This window comes from Chiroxiphia lanceolata, chromosome 2, assembly GCF_009829145.1.
Source record: "Chiroxiphia lanceolata isolate bChiLan1 chromosome 2, bChiLan1.pri, whole genome shotgun sequence".
NCBI classification, from domain to species: Eukaryota; Metazoa; Chordata; class Aves; order Passeriformes; family Pipridae; genus Chiroxiphia; species Chiroxiphia lanceolata.
Window position 1 is genome coordinate 93,520,984 of NC_045638.1, and position 17,771 is coordinate 93,538,754.

At 48.2% G+C, this 17,771-nt stretch overlaps 1 protein-coding gene across 1 annotated transcript; it reads left to right on the forward strand.

Moving 5' to 3' along the window:
* Nucleotides 1-8,483: 8,483 nt before the first annotated feature.
* On the forward strand, nt 8,484-16,184 carry TRIM45 (tripartite motif containing 45). The gene is made up of 6 exons (XM_032679325.1): nt 8,484-8,812; nt 11,005-11,738; nt 12,719-12,848; nt 14,583-14,697; nt 14,925-15,051; nt 15,857-16,184. Exons 1-6 carry the CDS (start codon nt 8,484-8,486, stop codon nt 16,006-16,008), a joined length of 1,587 nt encoding a protein of 528 aa, XP_032535216.1. The 3' UTR covers nt 16,009-16,184.
* Nucleotides 16,185-17,771: the final 1,587 nt, after the last annotated feature.

Below are 17,771 nucleotides of genomic sequence, written 5' to 3' on the forward strand. Positions count from 1 at the left end.
AGAATACAGGATTGGAATTAGTCTTTTGAGTCATCTAGTTTCTTTACCTTGGAAGTCTCTAGATGGGAGGGACACTCCCACTCAGGTATCTCTAGTCACCCTCCACAGCCCCTGACTGGGGGTAAACAGCTTTCTGTGGTGCAGGCTGGGGTCACACGGTGTTCCACTGCTGAAAACGAGCTGCCCCTGAGATGCTGTGCAAGTGTGTTTGCTGGAATGCTGAAGGCTCATGTGAAGCTGAAGGAAGCGTCTGAGAAACTCTTACTGCATGGGGGTTTTTTTTGGTTGGTTTGTTGGTTTGATTTTTGGTTTTTTTGGTCCAAGCAATAAACTTCAGATATCACTAGAAGTAAATAACAGATCTGATTTTTCATATCAGATGTAGAAGAAAGTTTTAGGACTTCAGTTGCTTTTTCGTTTTCAGTTGTGATAAATCATATAAACGCTGGTATAATCTGGTGCTTTATCAGTGCAGAGTGTTTCATTGCCAATGACTTTCTGATTTTGCAAGATAAAGCACTTTACTGCCTTACTTTCTTTTTTCCCCAGGCCTTTCATGTTCTTTCTTTTTGTCTTAAATGTCAGCAGAAGGACGTTTAGACACAGACCAATGTAAACACAATAGTAGAATAGATAAAGAGAAGAACTGCAGCCTTTGTTTTCTCTCTATTTTATCAGGTGTACCGTACAGAAATTGGTTTCACTTTGAAAATGTTTCCCTTGGAAAGCATGGGCAAGTTTCCTGTATGTATTTTGATTACAAAATTCTAAGCTAATAACTTCATGGCGAGTAGTTTCTTTATATTTGGAAATGGGAAAAATCAAAGGGTTTTTCTTGGCTTTTCAGCTGTTTCCTCTTTCATAGGCATTAATTCTTCTGCAGTTACATGAAGGAAACTGTGCAATGTATTGCCTTGTTTGGGTTTAATCTTGGTTTTGAAATATTAAATGGTTGATAAATAGCTGAGGGTAAGGAGCAGAGAGATGAAGCCCAGAAGAGATCTTACTTTCTGTTTTTAAGCTTATATCCATTTGTTCCAGTTTCTAAAGGTGAACTGAAAATTCTGTAGGTCTGACCCTTTAATGTTTGGTTTACATTAGACTTTAGGAGCACAGACAAAGTCCGTAAGGTGTTTTTAAACAGAAAAATCTCAAATATGATTATTTCCCTCTGAAGCCTTTAGCTATTCCCAACTGCCAGCTTCATAAAGAAGGCAATCTGGCACTCTGGATTCTTGTTGTCTAGGTGGGTGTTGAGATGGCCACTCCTAACAATAGTGAGGTAGCCCAACAGGTCTGAGGTGACGGACATTTTAACTGGAAACAAAGAGGCTTCTCTTACAGCCTGAAGAACCTCTGTGATGACAACTTTCCATACTTTTTCCAAGACTGGAATTCTTGTATATTGCAATGAGTTTAAATACCTGAGGCTAATTAAACCCCATGGTATCTGAGTGCCTTGCTTTTGCCAAAGTTCTGGATGCTTTTGTCTGCAACTTGTTTCTTTAAGAACACAGGATATAAGGAGTTTTATGTAATAAGGGGAACTTCAGGGACATAGTTTTATCTCCTCCTGAGAGATGGAATTCAGTGTCTGGATATTCAGATCAGCTGTGATGTAACATATGTTGATTTGCAGTGTCTATAGTATAAGATGCAGCTATTCCATTGTAAAACCTACATGTGATCCTGAGGGCTAACATGCTGCTTTTTCATGAAAGTGGGGTTCCCACAGCATCTGGAATGACAGAAGATTTATTCTTTCTTATTAAAACAGCTATTTTATTAAGCCATTTATTGGCAGGCTTTTCCTGCTGGGTGGGTCAGCCATTTATCATCAGGCTTTCTTCCATATTTCTGAGTCCCAACACCACGCTGCCTCAGTCGCAAGCTGGTCTCAGGGATATGGTGCCCCAGGGCTCTGAATGATGCCCCTGAGTGGATGCAAGACAGAGGAGTCCTGGGACTCCTCTGCTCTTCAGAAGCTCAAGTTGTAATCAAAAATCCTCACGATGTTTAAATTTTTGCTGTTTAGGTGAGCACACCCCAGCCTGACAGCTGCCTTGTACGTGGTCCTGTCCTGGCAGGATTCGCAAGGGTCCTGGTCTTGTCTCTTTTTTCCTGTGGCCTTTGAATGTAGGGGTGCTAATGGGAGAGGGGCTTTGCATAATGTGAAAGTAGAACCCAGAAGTCTCTGAAAAGAATCTCTTTTCTATGCTAATGACAGGCAGATAGAAGTACTAATATGTTTTCCGTGTATTTCAGTTCTTAGACATCTAAGTAAGTGCATTGCCTCAAGAGTGTTTCTTCTGAGCACAGAAAATAAATGTGATTCTCACTCTTCGCTTCATACCCAACTAGTCCTCCAGGCAAGTAAGAAGGTGTGGGGCAGGCAGGAGAAGGCAGCACATGGAAAAGTGCCTGGCTCCAGATTACAGCCAAGGTGTCAGTAGCCACTGTTCTCTGCAGAGAAGTGAACCTCTAGCTCTGAGCAGGGTGGAGCTGAAGAGCTGCCAGGGCCTCTCCCCTGCCCCCAGCTGTGGAGTATAGTTACTTCATCATTAATCACAATTAGGCATAACCTCTGGTCTAACCCTATCTTCTTGAGAGCTGCTGGGTGCAATCCAGAGATGGCACCAAAGAGGAAAAGGGCAAGTGCCTCTTTTCAGCCCAGTGAGTTTTCCAGGCAGTTTCAGCAGCAGCTTGAAAAGCAAGAGACCTTTGTCTCTGAGTGCCATCTGTGCCTCTTCTGTGCCCTTCCACACAGCACCTGGATGAAGTTCTGAAGGAGGAATAAGGAGTAAGGTGCTTAGGATGAGCTGTCTTGGACTTAGAGGGGGATCCAAGGCAGCCTAAATCCTTCCTGGGACATCTGAGTAAAAATCTGAATACTCGTTTTTCTTCCTCCACCTTTTTCTTTTCCCCTCAATTCAGCAGAAGGTCTCAGTAACAACGGTGAGGAAAACAGATTTTGGGTTGCCAGTGCCTTATGCAGTTCTGCTTTCTGGCCAACAAATTGAACAGAGGTGGGTGCAAGGTGCTAGGCACAAGAAAGGAGCTGGATGTGTGAGGGAAGAGGAGCCTGGGGCAAGTCAAGTAAACAAGGAAGGAGGAGGGCTATGTTGAGTGCAGATGCGTGCTTACCAGCTCAAGCTTTGCTGTCTGGGAACAAATGTGATAAGCAGGCTGGTCTGTACCTGTCTGAAACAAAATGCTGGCTCTCATTAGACTCACAGGGAGTTAGTCTTCCTGCAAACCTGTTGCCGTTTCCTTCAGACAGTCAGATTCTATATGTCTTTATACACATACACACATATATATGTATATGCATAAAAATACACTTTTGCAAGTCTCATACTGGCCACAAACCTCATTTAAGTCAATTCCCTGCTCACTGCCCTGCAGCAAAGGCCAGGTTTTTTTCTAGTACTGCAGGGAAAGTCCTGTTCTGACAACTCCTGTGCACACATGGAGATTGTGCTCAGCCTGTGGGGCCATGAGGCAGGTGAAAGGGTGCTGCACACAGGGATGCTGTACTGGTGTTGGCATGCTGTCTCTGGTGACCCCACCAGAAGGCACATTCTGATACTGTAAGCGTTCACCCCACAGGCACTCCCTGCTGCAGGATCTGTTCTCTCACACACACACCTCAATTGTATGATTTTTAGCTTCTCTGTGAGCAATAGAACTAAATTCAACCTGTTTTCCTCTGAAGTGCTGCCACATTTTTCTAGATGTCCCCCAACAGCACCACAACAGCTGCATGTCCATGAAATATCCTACTGTAATATCCTTCTGTCTCTCATGGTCCCAGTAGCAAAGGGGAAGAAGAATGGTTCAGTTGGCTTCTCAGTATAAGTATTAAGTGGTCACAGCACCCAGCCTATCAGTTCAAGAAGCATTTGGAAAACCCTCTCAGTCACATGGCGTAGTTCTTGGGGCTGTCCTGTGCAGAGCCAGGAGTTGGAAGTCAATGATCCTTGCGAGTCCCTTCCAACTCAGGTATCTTTTGCGTGCAGAAACTTAGTTTTTCAGATCACTTTCCTGTCTTAAATATGGCTGAAGGGAAGGTCAAAAAACATGAATGGCCTGACATCACAAAGAACTTGTTTCTTTAGAAAAGCTGGCTTGAAAAAAATCCAGTTTGATCTTGCCTTCAGAAAATGTAGGCAGGATTCAGGAGAGATTAAAAAGAATATATATAGCAGCAGAAAGCTGAAAGTGGCAGCAGGTGGCTGGAAAGCTGCAGGGAAGAGGTGAAAGCAAGAATGTCTGGTCAGAAGCCAGAGCAAGGGCAAGTCTGCACAAAGCCGGTGTTGATGGGTGGTTTAGCTGCAGCTGCTTTTGTCTTCAAAGAACTGCTGCCAGCTGAAAGGGGTATTGCTTGACCACTTCAAACTCTGTGTTTCCTGTCGCAAATCTGAAGGACAAGAGAGACCCACCGATCTCTTTTGCTTCTTTCTTTCTGTGTTTCATGTTTTACCACATCTCCATACCATATCTGCTTCTAGTTTGCTATTTCAGGGTTAAGCCAAGCACCTGTGTGTGATGATTGTGCCCCTTCCATTAGTGAGGGACAGGTTTAGTCTGCCAGGTGTGCTGTTTTGCTGCCTTCTTCCATCACCTTTCCCAGGTCACACTGCAGTGGCTGAAAGTCCTTCTGCTGGACCATGGGTTTGTGTGACAGCAACAGCTTATGGAAATGTACTTTGGAGTCCAGCATGAAAATGGACAGATGTGGGCTAACATTAAATGAGGCATCTTAAGTTTCGTCCTTGAAGCTCAACACAACCCTGAAGAGAAAAAGCTACTAGCAAATTCAAAAGAGAAAGTGTATACGTGTGAAGGGAGTCGTTTAGTAGTGAAGGTGTTTGTCTGTTGTAGAAAGTCTGAGAGAGATCCCAGGGCAGAAGTTTTCCCTCTCTGTCCCAAGGGGTGTCTCCAAGCAGGGGATCAGTGTTGTCCTCCTGCAGCTGTCGCATTCCCCCCTGACATCAGCTTGCAGAAATTTTGTCACCTGAGGCTTGGCCTGGGGCAATTTACTTGTGTGTGCTCTGTGCCCAGCAAAAGCGAAGGGCAACTGGCACCTCCTTTTAAAACCTTCACAGTTTTAAACTAAAAGAGGAGATATTTAGATTAGATGTTAGGAAGAAATTCTTTACTCAGAGAGTAGTGAGTCGATGGAACAGGTTGCCCAGGGAACTCCTGGATGGCCCATCCCTGGAAGTGTTCAAGGCCAGGCTGGATGGGGCTCTGAGCAACCTGGTCTACTGGAAGGTGTCCCTGCCCACAGCTGTGGGACTTAAGGTCCCTTCTAACCCAGGCCATTCTGTGACTGGAGCCACAGGAGGGTCTCTTTCACAGAGAGCACATTAATGCCATCTATGTTATACTTTATACCCATGAGCCTGTTACAGATCTAAACTCACTTCACCCCTCATGCTGAGGGGTGGGCTTGGGTGAACACCTATGTAAGGAGGGAGAGAGAGAGAGGCAACCCTTCTGTCCCACCTATCCTCACAACCACACTGTGCAGCTAATGAGGGCTGCTGGGCTGGGCACAGTATCCTTGTCTGGTGGACTCACACATCCTGGTCAGCCCAGGCTTCTGTGATGTGGGAAATATCCAGGCCCTGGCTGGCTTCAAGTGGGGTAAGGACAGGTAGATGCTCATGCTCTGGGAGCCCTTGGGTATCAGGCTGGATGCAGAAAGGGAGGGCTGGGGATGACAGCATCCTCTGTGCCTTGGTTAATAGTCTGATAATAACAGACTCTTAGACAAGAAGCTGAAAGAACAGTACAGAAATGCTCCTCCCACCAGTCAAATGCCACATAATTTTAAATGCACGTTTAGCTGAATGAGGAAGAGACTCTGCCAAAACTGGGAGATGTTTGTAAATCCTTTGTTGAATTTTCCAGATGAGGTTCATAAAAATGGGAAGAGCTGTTGGCTGGGTGGCTGAGCACAACACAAAACAGTTTGCATGGAAACAAGCAAGGATGTGTCAAGTACTCCCAGACCAAGCCTGGCAGCTCTGCCAAGTTCACAGAAGTCTCTGAAACACAGTAGTTCCCAGGGCTGACATATCCACAGTAAAGCTGAACTTGTTAGTCAACAGGAAAGCAGCCAACTATCTGTTCCACTTCTCTTTTCTTTGTAAACTCCCCAAATAAGCCATTTTCCACATTCCTCTGGCTGCTGTTAACCTAGGCCATGGCACTTTGACAGGTTCTCAGTTTTCTGTCAGCAAGTCATCCCGGACTTTTCTGCAAGTCCAGGGACTACAGGTCTGCTCCTGCCTGTCCTGCTTACTAATGACTTCGGCTTCACCACTTTTTCAGTTTGTTTCTTATGGCAGGACATCCAGAAACGACTCCCTAAAATTAGCAGACTAAATAGGGACAGGGAAGCATGAGGCATCCCATTCCAAATGTAATAAATGGGTTATACCCACACTACTCATAAAGAGTTTAGGAAGGAAATTATGCTTTAAAGATTTTTTTGTACATGCCATAAAAAGTTTTACCAGTATTCCTTCAGAAAAATATAAATGGGAAAGCAGCATAAAACTTTCCCTAGAACAGGCTAATTAGCAAATACAATAGAAATATTAGTCAGAAGTCCTTGAACAAAGGGAGAAGGAAACCATCAAATCTTCCAGGTCTCTGTGTAATGATCTAGTACTTAACGATAGGAAATGAGAAGCAGATAAACAGGAAAAAGAGGAAGGAGCTGGCAGGGAAGGTGAGGTAGGGAAAGAACAGATCACCCAGAGCAAGTACTTTGGGAGGCTCTGATAGACATCGTTAACAATAGGAGCGGGAAAACAAGTTCAAAGAGGACTTCATTTCAAGTAAATCTTGGGTCAAATGAGGGTAATTGGCCATTCTTCAATTCTCGTGAAATGTGGCAAGAGGAAAATATTATTCCTTGGTGTAATTTTAACGACACACATTGTTTCATTTTTTGTAACTATGTTCCTTTATTGACCTTCACTGTTTATAAATTAAGACTTTTTCTTTTTTTTTCATCCTTACATTTTTTTCAGTTACAAAGCATCACAGGGGTGTTACTATATGTTAACATCCCTGTGTAACAGATTAAGTATTTGCTTATATATATAAGTATTATATACAAATATTAAGTATTTTCCTGCTGATATGTTCTTAGCAGTCCTAAAAAAACCAAAACACAAATCAAACAAACAAACAACAAACAAAACGACAACAAAGAAACAAACCCTGATCGGAGATCTCCCTTGTTGATTTTTAACTTAGGGAACTTAAAATCCAGAAGTCTTAAATGATGTTCTTATCACGCTGGTATTTGAAAAGGCCATGATGGACAGATAATCACAGAACCCCAGAATCCATTAGGTTGGAAAAGACCTCTGAGATCGCTGAGTCCAAGCTATGACTGAACACAGCTATGTCAACTAGACCGTGGTTCCAAGTGCCACGCCTAGTCTTTCCTTAAACAACTCCATGGACAGTGATTTCACCACCTCCCCAGGCAGTCCATTCCAATGTCCGATCACCCCTTCTGTGAAGAAATGCTTCTTAATTTCCAACCTAAACCTCCCCTGGTGCAGCTTAAGACTATATTAGACTGTAAGATACTGATGGTCCTGGGCAAACTAATGGAGAGGCTGGTACAAAGTTCAGTCATGAATGTGAATGTGGCACACTATAGGAATGTCGTTGGTGTTAGGCAACGTGGTTTTATAAAAAAGAGTACTTCTTTTTAGGAAAAAAAAAAAATCATTATTTGAAGAGCTTAAAAATCCAACTGATAAAGAATTGTGTTGATAACAAAGTCCAAGGAGCTTCATGCAGGACTTCACTGACGTTCAGATTTCAAAGCCTGCCTTTTACGGTACTCATAATTCCCAGGCATAGTGAATCAAGACAGACATCGGCTAGTCCCCGTGGGCAGTTGCGGGGAAGCCTGGCCACCTTGCACTGTTTCTACTGAAGTTTCACGTACATTGCTTAGCTGATCGGCAAGCTCACCATTGATCCCAAAGAAAAACGACCAAGGCCTGAGGGCATCCAGCAGGACGGGCAAAGAGGCTGCAGAGGCCAGTCAGGCGGTGAACCTGGAAGTTCTGAGCTGGAAGAAGTGGAAACACACCATCTACCCGCGGTGGGGTGGGAAGGGGCCGTTTCCCACGCAACAGTGTGAGACAATACTGGCGATGCCAGAGGAGGGGAGCAGCGGGCCAGGAGGGCCCTCCTGGGTGAGGAGGACGAGGACAAAGCGGGCCACGGGATCCCTCCCGCCCGCCTCGGCCGCAGGAGGAGCCGCGGCCGGGGCGGGCGCGGAGTCCCCCGGCAGCCCCCGCCCCTCGCACCGCGGCCCCGGCTCCCCTCACTGGGGCGGGCGGTGCCGCTGCGGGCACGACCCCGTCGGGGGCGGCGGGGGGCGTTCCCGCGGGATGCTCGGCGGAGCGTCCAGGCGGAGCCCGGCGGTGGCTGCCGGCATGTCGGGGCCGCGCTGCCCGCAGTGCGCCCAGCCCTGGGTGTCGCCGCGGCTGCTGCCCTGCCTGCACTCGCTGTGCGACCCCTGCCTGCGGCGGCTCGGGGCGCTGGAGGGGGAGCCGGGGGGCGCCGCCCGCCCCGTGCTGTGCCCGGTGTGCGACGCCGAGGTGTCGCTGCCGCCCGGGGGCGTGGGGCAGCTCACCCCCGACTGCCTGGCCGGGAGCCGCGCCGGGGCGGCCGCGGGCTGCGACCTCTGCGCCGACGGGGCGGCGGCCGGGCGGTGCCTCACCTGCGGGGTCCGCCTATGCCCCTTCTGCTGCCGGGCTCACAGGTGAGGGGCGGCGGGGACACCTGGGCACCGGGAGCGGCGGGGGGGGTCGGCGCTGTGGGAAGGGGCCCGCGCGGAGCCAGAGCGGCGAACCGGCGTCTCCCAGTTCGTTCAGTCCTCGGCGGGTTGTTGCCCACCACCCCCTCCCGGAGGATGCGCTGTACTCGGGCGGGGACCGGCAAGATGCTAGCATAGAATTGTGGAATATCCGGAGTTGGAAGGGGCTCACGAGGATCGTCGTCCTTCATCTGGCCTTGCACAGCGCAGCCCCAGGAATCACACCATGTGCCTGAGAGCATTGTCTTCTTGAACTTCTTGGGAGTAGGCCCATCAGACCTGTCACTGGCCATTAAGTCCAAAATCAGGCCACCCTTTGCCTATGGTGGTGTCCACTTGCTCCTTTGCATCTCAGTTTAGCATTACTGGGCTCCAGGGAGACTGATGGGGCTCCATCAGGTGTGGGTATGGGCAGAGTACTTAGCAGGACAAGAGCTTTATGTGTTGTGCTGTCCCACTTTGGAGAAGGCACATCTTCCAAGAGAGAATGGGGTAGTTAAGCTGCTGGCCTGCCCCCCTCCACCTCCAGAACAATTTACTGCAGTTATATGTAAAGGCACCCTTACACAAAGAAAAAGAAAGTAAGTGGAAGTCCTGCCTACTGTGATTGGTACCTGCTGATGATCAACCCACGTGCTTGCCTGTTAGGTAGTGTAGGAATTGTTGTAGGAAGAAGAGGTGACTCCTACAGAGCTAGGAATCGAAGAGAAGGCGGCTGCAGTGGCCTTTAAGCTGGGCAGAGGACAGGCAGCACTGTAGAAGAAAACTGATAGGAAGCCTGAATGGCCTTCTGAAGCAAGGTGACAGGCAAGGTCAGAAAAACACCCAGCAACACCAGACAGGGAAGCCTCAGCCTGGGTTAATCAGCTCAGTCTATTCTCTCCACATTTACTGTTCCTTTCTACTTTATTAGCAAATTCTTACCCCAGAAAGAACAGAGACATATTCCTCTCTGCCCTGCCCCCCTGCAGATACTGGTGCCTGCAGGGAAAATAGCTTAGGCTCCAAGTTACCTTTCCACGCTGGGTGTAATTTTCAGCATACCATTCCGATTAGCTAATGCCTCATGCCTCATGCAAGCTGCTGAAGAGTGATAAACCCAGACCTTGAATAGCAGCCTGCTGCACTGACAGGAATAACTGCAGAAGGGATAAACTGTAGAAAATTTGTCTCCATGATCCACTTTTTACTGCTATCATTTTTTCTCCCCACTAGCATCTACAGCCTTGCACTTTATTTAGTTGATGTCAGACTAGAACAAGGGCTGAGGAAAACCATTTTGAAATTATTTCCTGGTGCGTAGGGAAGGTTTTTGTGCATCTGAGTGCCATGGTTGTGCTCCTTGGGATAAGCGAGAGAGATCTTAGGCTGAAATCAGGGAAGTGTAAATTTGAAGGTTGTAATGCTAGAAAGGCTTTGAAAATATGCTGGACCCAAGGGAGATTAGTGGCAAGCAAAAGGAGTAGCGTAAGGGCCGTGTTCTGCCCTGTGATGAGGTTGCCAAAGCAACTCTATAGAGCTTGTTCCTTGGAGTACTTTGCTTATGGCCTGGAGCTCCCACTGCAACCGCCACAAGTCACTAGTACAGGAAACAAGGAAGGAGAGAAGGGTTTTATATCCTGCTCAATAACTAGCTCTTAGTGCCCAAAATAGCATAAAATAGAAATATTCTGGTGCTGCCTTGTGACATGGTGGATGTGTGGGTTATAACACTTTGCAGTGCTCACCACCCTCCAGCTGCCTTTGACACAACAGGCTGTGGGAATCATTGTGACTATCCCACTTCTGTCAGGCTCCATCCAGAGGCTGCTGGCTTTAGCAGCCTGACAGCCCATCTTCACTGGCCCATGTGTGGCCATGGTGAAACACACGATGTTCTGTTTCTTGTGTCTGAAAACAGTGCTCACCAGGCTGTCAGGGAGGCTAAGGGAGAGCAGCCCCTAAGGAGCTGCTTGCAGATGCTGCCCTCTTTTGTGTGGATCCTTGTCCTCAGGAGAGCACAAGTCCTTCAGTGGAGGCAGGAGGGAAGAGTGTGTACTACGACTTGCAGCCTGTACAGAATGGTGTTTGCAAAGGGCCTCTGTGTTTGCATTTTGTACCCAAGATGCATATAGTGATTTTTGGTTGCTCCCTTCTAGGAGACAGAAGAAGACAGCTTCTCACGCTGTGATGGAGCTGGAGAACACCAGGGATTGCAGCCAGGCTGGGAAGCCTCTCTTGTGCCCTTCCCATCCCACAGAGGAGCTAAGGCTGTTCTGCGAGCAGTGTGACCAGCCGGTGTGCCAGGAGTGCGTGTTAGGCAGACACCGTCAGCACCCCTATGACTTCACCAGCAATGTCATCCACAGGCATGGGGACGCCCTGCGGAAGCTGCTCAAGAGCACCCAGCAGCACATGGACACCCTGGAGGATGTGCTGAGCCAGATTGATAAGATGGGCAGTGCCGTCCGCAGCCGCGCGGAGGCTGTGGCCACAGAGATCTGCTTGTTTGCCAGTGGCTATGTGCGAGCGATTGAAGAGCACCGGGACCGGCTGCTGAAGCAGCTGGAGGACTTGAAGGTGCAGAAGGAAAACCTGCTGCACTTGCAGAAGGCTCAGCTGCAGCAGCTGTTGCTGGACATGAGGACAGGTGTGGAGTTCACAGAGCACTTGCTGATGAGCGGCTCCGATCTGGAGATCCTCATCACCAAAGGGGTGGTGTCAAGCCGTCTGATGAAGCTGAACAGCGTTGCTTACAGCACCCACCCCAGTGTGGACGACAGAATCCAGTTCTCTGCCCAGGAGAGGGCAGGGCAGTGTTGTGGCTATGCAGTTTTTGGGGCCGTTCTCAATAAAGTGGTTGATCCAGCCAGATGTACCCTGCATGGGGAAGGTAATGGAGTGCTGTGCAGCAGCTGAATGGGAGTGCACCGCTCCCTCAAGTCACCTCTCAGCTCTCTGTACACACATGGTGTGCAGCTTAAGGCACTGTTGGCTCCCAGCTATCCAGGGGCAGAGGTAGAGCCCTACCAGAGGTTGCATTGCTTGCCCATAGGAGCTATACTGGGGCTGGAGCCAGACAGTTATTCTCATCCAGATGTACAGACCGTGCTGGAACTGCCCTCCACACCATCACTGACCTCAACATGGGGCTAAGGTGCAAGGAGAGCAACCCTTGGCCAAAGACCACAGATCACTCAGGGGATGGGAATGACACCTGTACTAGCAGGACATGCCCAAGCTGTTCTGAAGCATGAGCCCAGGCAGATCCTCTCTGTGGCGAAGCGAGTAGGTTCATTCCCATTACAGCTTCTGCTGAGATTGCCATGGGAATAACTGGCATTGATGGTTTCATGGATATTTGCTTACTAAGGATGTGGAGTAGAGCCAGCAAACAGATAATGTTCAGACCATCCCACAGTGCAGCCAGCTCTGGTCAGTAATGGCCCACGCAGGGCAGATGAGACAGACCCAGGGCTCATTTGATCCCTTCCATGCCCAGCTTTAAGTGTTAGGGTCTCTGGGGCTCCACTCTGCACAGTGGGGCTGTTCCTCCTCCCTCCCTGTTGTATGGTGCATCTTGAGACCTTCTGGGAAGGTGCCAACTGGGCTTAGAGTGACAGGCAAGAGGGTCACTCTGGTCCGTACAGACCTCTGGGCTAAACCTGCTAAACATCTCTCAGTGCCTATGGCTTCCACTCTCTCCTGAGACCCAGTCATATATTGACTTTTCCGTGTGAGTGAGAGGAGCTGTACACCTCAGAAGCCAAGTCCTGTTTGTGTTCTGATGGGGCTGCAACACTGCAAAATAGGTGGGAGGTGGGAGCCATGGCTAATATGAATCCTTTCTGGTCCTGTTTCTCTGCCTTGCAGGTCTCCACAGTGCCCATCAGAACCAGCGGACTGGCTTTACCCTGCTCTGCAAAGACACCACAGGGGAGCAGATGGGGCAAGGAGGAGGGGCTGTGCAGGTCACCATCGCCCACAAGGACAAGAGAGACTGGTGAGTATTTCACCCAAGAACTACCTGGTCACTGGGTTTGCCTTTCTTCTTCCTTGCCCTGGCTCCCTCCTTGGTCAGGCAGGTGAGAGGATGTGCTTTAGCATGTGGGTCAGAATCTGTAGAGGAAAAGGCACTACTCTTCTTCCCAGATGCTTCCTACTGGTTGTAGTGGAGCTTGACAGTGTTGGCTCAGATATGTATTGAGTCTTTGAGTGATTTGGGCTTCTGAAAGGATTCAGCTCTCAGTGGATGTTGCAAGATGCTGCCAGAGTGAGTTGTTGCTCCTTTTCACTCCTACCAGCAGACACCCAGGGATCCTGCTTTTGGTAACACCTAATAAGCATAAATCATTGCAAACCCTGGCTGGCTGTCCCAAGTCAGACAGACAGTTTACCAAGCTTAGGAGCCTCTGACATTTGATGGAAGTGCCTAATTCATGGTCTGGAGAAAATATCTGTGTTGACTTTGTCCTTTTTACCATAGTTGTAAGCATTGAGTACTTTAACGTGTTTGGAGGTTTTCTAGCAAAAGCAGGAAAGACTGCAGTTGAGCTCATGTTTCCACAGTGAAAATGACAAAATATATCTATTCTGTTTTATAGTAGCTGGAACTTGTTCCAGGAAGGCTGTTGGTAGGATGACCTGATTAAAAAAAAGGGACAGGATGCTAAAACTCCTTGCTATGGGGGAGTGTTGACAAGGCACACAGAAGCAGTGCTGGCTGCCCAGATGCTTATCAATAGAGCATCATTGTTCAGGAATATCGTTCCAATGTACCTTCCTTCCTTAAGTGCACATACAACATAGGAAGGCGTGTGCATGAGGGTGAATTTCACTTGGCAGGGTAGAGGTCGCTGTGGCCACATTAACACAATTTCTTGCTCTTGTGTGTGTGCAGTTGCTACATCCATTGCTGGCTTTGCTTTGAGGCACAACAGCTGCAGAAGAGTGTGAAGTATCACCACACAGTTCATGGCAGGAAATTATGTGGGCAGCTGTATTGATGTGAAATGGTGGGGGGTGGGGAATACAGATTATAAACTGTCATCTCATGGGGCCCGAGAGACTAATTAGTGGGGATTAGCAAGAATACCTTTCTCTATGCAGAGCTGCCTGATAATTGTCTGTGGAAAGCTCTTTCCTTCTCTGTGTGGAGCAGGCAATCAGTCCTCAAGCTGATGCTTTCTTCCTGTCACTCTGTTCACAAGGATTCCTTGTGAAAGCCAATAAGCTTCACTTTGAAAAGGGAGTGTTTACCAGCAGGGACCTAGAACTGCTCTGAGCATTGAAGAGAAGAGTGGGGTCAATGTAGCTGGGACAGTGGTTGAAGTGATTCAAACATGTCCTGTTATATCCTGTCTTCTTAGTGGGTTTTTCTGGAGGTAACTGCTTGCTGAAGCTGTGACTTTACGCCATTTCTGTGGGCTCTTATCTGATGGGATAATCTGACCTTCAAGTGTGCTGTGTGTCATCTTCTGCCTTTTCAGTGTGCTACAAATCCTTGCAGCACAGCTAGCTTTGTGTGACTTCCTTTGTATGGTTATTGCAGCTTCCAGTAGCAGGTGTGTGTAAAAGCCACTCAGTGCTTGAGCGTGGCTCATATATCCTTTCAAACTTGCTTGAGACCCGCAGCTGCTGAATGAAGAGCTGACTGCAAATCTAGGCCAAACTGTGGTTCACATTTAGAGCAATTCTCTGCCAGTCACTGACTTCTTGGACTTCTCTCTGTTTGCAGTGCGGTCAAGCCAACAGTGTGTGATAATGGTGATGGGACCTACTATATTTCCTACAGCCCTGAGGAGCCAGGCTTGTATGCTGTCTGCGTCTGTGTGAAAGGGCAACATGTACAGGTAGCATTTCTTGTTTCTCTTACACTGCTTCTTCTTTACCTGCTTTTCTTTTCTTTTCTAAGTATTTGCTTTAAATCTCTCTAAGGATTACCTCTACTGTATAGCAGTTTAAGACTGGGCTTGGTGGTCTGTGACTGACAGGATCACCCAGCTGGTGTTTGAAAATGCAGTCACAAGATCTGGTAGCATCCAGTACAGCAGTCTCTCTCTTTGCTTGTCCACGGCAGGGCTCTCCATTCACTGTGATGGTGAAACACAAGTTCCGTGAGCACCAAGGTGTGTTCCACTGCTGCACGTTCTGCTCAAGCGGAGGGCAGAAAGCTGCTCGCTGTGCCTGTGGTGGGACCATGCCAGGTGGGTGCTCAGCTTTCCCCACACTGCTGGGATCTGGAGGATTTGTTGCACTAGGTCCTCCCTAGTGTATGTGGGTGTGAGTCGATACTCTAGCCCAACTCCTGCCTTGCACATGCACCAAAACTGTGATGAACTGTACATACATGTGTGACTGCAGCAGTAGAAATGCAGCAGGACACGCTAAAGTCTTTGTAGCACATCCTATAGATAGAGACCTGTGCAGGAGGTGGGGCAGGGCACCTCAGCCTTTCAGCCTTTCTCAGTGAGGCTGAGCAGCGTTGCTTCTGTACTGTTCCTGTTCAGTGCTGGCACGTTGGGAGGTTGTGGTCTGTGTCACACAGTGAGCAGTTCTGGACTCTGGAGAAGCCTCATTCCTTGTTTAGGACAAGAGTTCAACTCCCTTATTTGTTTAATCCCAACCAGCTTCCCAGTCCTTAACCTGCATGTGTCATTGTGTGGTTTGCATGTTTTTAGTATAGATCTGACCTCTTCCTTTTTCTGCACTTGGCCTGTATCTAGCTCTGGCCATAGCTACTAGCAGCTGGCACGGGGTTCTGGAGGCCCATGTATTGGATTATTCAACAGGGAAGGGGATAGAAATCTTCAGCTTTCCGCAGTTATTGGGACAGGGCAGTCCCCTCTGGGTGTTCTTCTTTCTTTATGGAGCCCTGACAATTTTGACCTTGAATATGCTGTGTTCTCATCAGCACGTGCCTCTCCATTTTAGAGAAGTCTTGAGGGCAAAGCCTATAACACACTGGTATTTTCTGGCCCACTTTGGGTTGAGCTGCCTTTTCTCTTGCAGGTGGGTACCAAGGCTGTGGCCATGGACACAAAGGTCACCCTGGCTGCCACCACTGGTCGTGCTGTGGACAAGTGAAGCAGAGCTCAGAGTGTCTGGGTGGGCCACCCAGCGACACATCATCCAGGAGTTTGCTCAGGACAGTGGCGCTCTGAGCAGCCAGGTGAGCTCCTGCAAGCCCAGGGCACTGCTGCTGGCTGCTGCATGAGCACCAACCAAGAGGATCCCTGTGATCACTGCATAGCCTCGCTGCCAGAAAACTACATTGTGGTGGATGTGACCACACATGGATGAGAAAGGGGGATGAGGGAAAATAAAATTGTGCCTTATGTTCCACCCAGAGGTGTGCACGCAAAGTTATTTTGTTGCTCGAACAGAAGCAAATTCTGGGAATTGTACTGCTGCCTACACTCTTGAGGACTTGTGGCCGATGGGGCCATGCTTTAAGGGGAGACTCAGCCTGAACAGTTACCTCACAGGGGGTTCAAGATGTGTCCTATTCTGCAGGATTGACAGCCTAAGCTGTCCTTCTTGATGAGGCCAAAGCTGCTCATTGGGGCACATTCAAAAGCATTTGTGGTCATGCCTTGGGAAGGCTTGGCAGCCTGAATATGGCTTCTGCCTCCCTAGATATGCATCTGGATTCCAGACTTGGATGTGTGCATATAGCACAGTTATGCTTCTGGGAGTTGCTCTTGTGTTTGCAACTCGTACTTTCTCTGGGTAACCTGTAGTCTCGTTATACCCTCCCTGCAAAGTAGGAGCAAGGCAGGTTAGTTATGTATCTGAAAAAAGTCCAAGAAAAACTCATGGCACTGATAAGAACAGGAATTAGAGTATCATCCACCTGGTCTGTATGTTCTCCATGGAGATGGTGTAGGACATAGTGCTGCCGGCAGTGATGTGGGAGCCAGAAGAGTACCCAGGTCACCAGGGGAAGATGTGGGGGCATCAGTAGGGCCTTTGGCTTGGAGTTTGGGCATCAGCAGGAGCAACAGGTGCAAATTTGCAGTTGTCTGTCCTGAACTGGGGCAACTGGACAAGAGCAGCATAACAAAATGGAATACAGTAAACCCCCTGGATTTGGCTTGTGTGGCCTTGGCAAGGCTCTATTTACAAGGAGAGCTTGTCCCATTTTCCACAGGGGAAGGGAAATGGTATCTGTGATGACGAACTTCATTGGAAGGGCAGTTGCTAACCTCCTGATTGCTGACGGCTGCTTGTCCAGGTGAAGCAGACACCCTGAATACCTTCCTTTACAAAACACAATGGTGTCATTGAGACTGGGAACACTACTGCCCTGGAGGTAACCTTGCCAGTAGGTGTGTGTTGCTAGGGGATCCTAATGCTGCCCAGGGATCTGAGGACAAAGATCTGACTTTTGATCATTTGGGGAGAGGAATGCTGCTCCAGTGTCAACAGCAAGGAGTGGTTCTTGCTTTCTGGATTATGATAGCTGGCTTGTAAATAGCAGAAACCTGTGCTGTCTGTTTGCTTGCTCAACCTTAGAAGTCTCTTATTTGTTGTCAATCCTCTTACAAAGCCAGTTTTGGAACTTCTTCCCAGCAAAGGAGATAGATATCCTTATGCAAATCCTTTTTATAACTTTCCATTAATCATCCAGAAAGGGCTGTCAAACAATCAGGGAAGGTTAGGCAGTTTAAATCTCCAAGTTAGGCAATTTAATTCTCCCAAGTTGCTGACTCTGAAATTTCAAAGTGAAAGTTTAGTTTGAATTAACCCGTAAGGGAACAAACAGTAACTCATTCTTATTCTTGCTATGTGCAGAGTCGGTGCTCCATACAGAATGTGATGTAAACCAAAATGCCTCATTTTCTGTGTCTTTCTATTTCTTTCCCCCACCCCCCATATGTGTGTTGCTTTTTCTCAGAGCTTCCATGCTGTGCTGGAGAGGGAA

What these genes read in the sequence shown, in the direction of transcription:
- TRIM45 (XM_032679325.1), top strand. Translation starts at nt 8,484, where the DNA reads ATGTCGGGGCCGCGCTGCCCGCAGTGCGCCCAGCCCTGGGTGTCGCCG. An exon ending in ATGTACCCTGCATGGGGAAG is followed by an intron (nt 11,739 to 12,718) that starts GTAATGGAGTGC and finishes TCTGCCTTGCAG; the next exon opens with GTCTCCACAGTGCCCATCAG. An exon ending in CTGTGGTGGGACCATGCCAG is followed by an intron (nt 15,052 to 15,856) that starts GTGGGTGCTCAG and finishes TTTCTCTTGCAG; the next exon opens with GTGGGTACCAAGGCTGTGGC.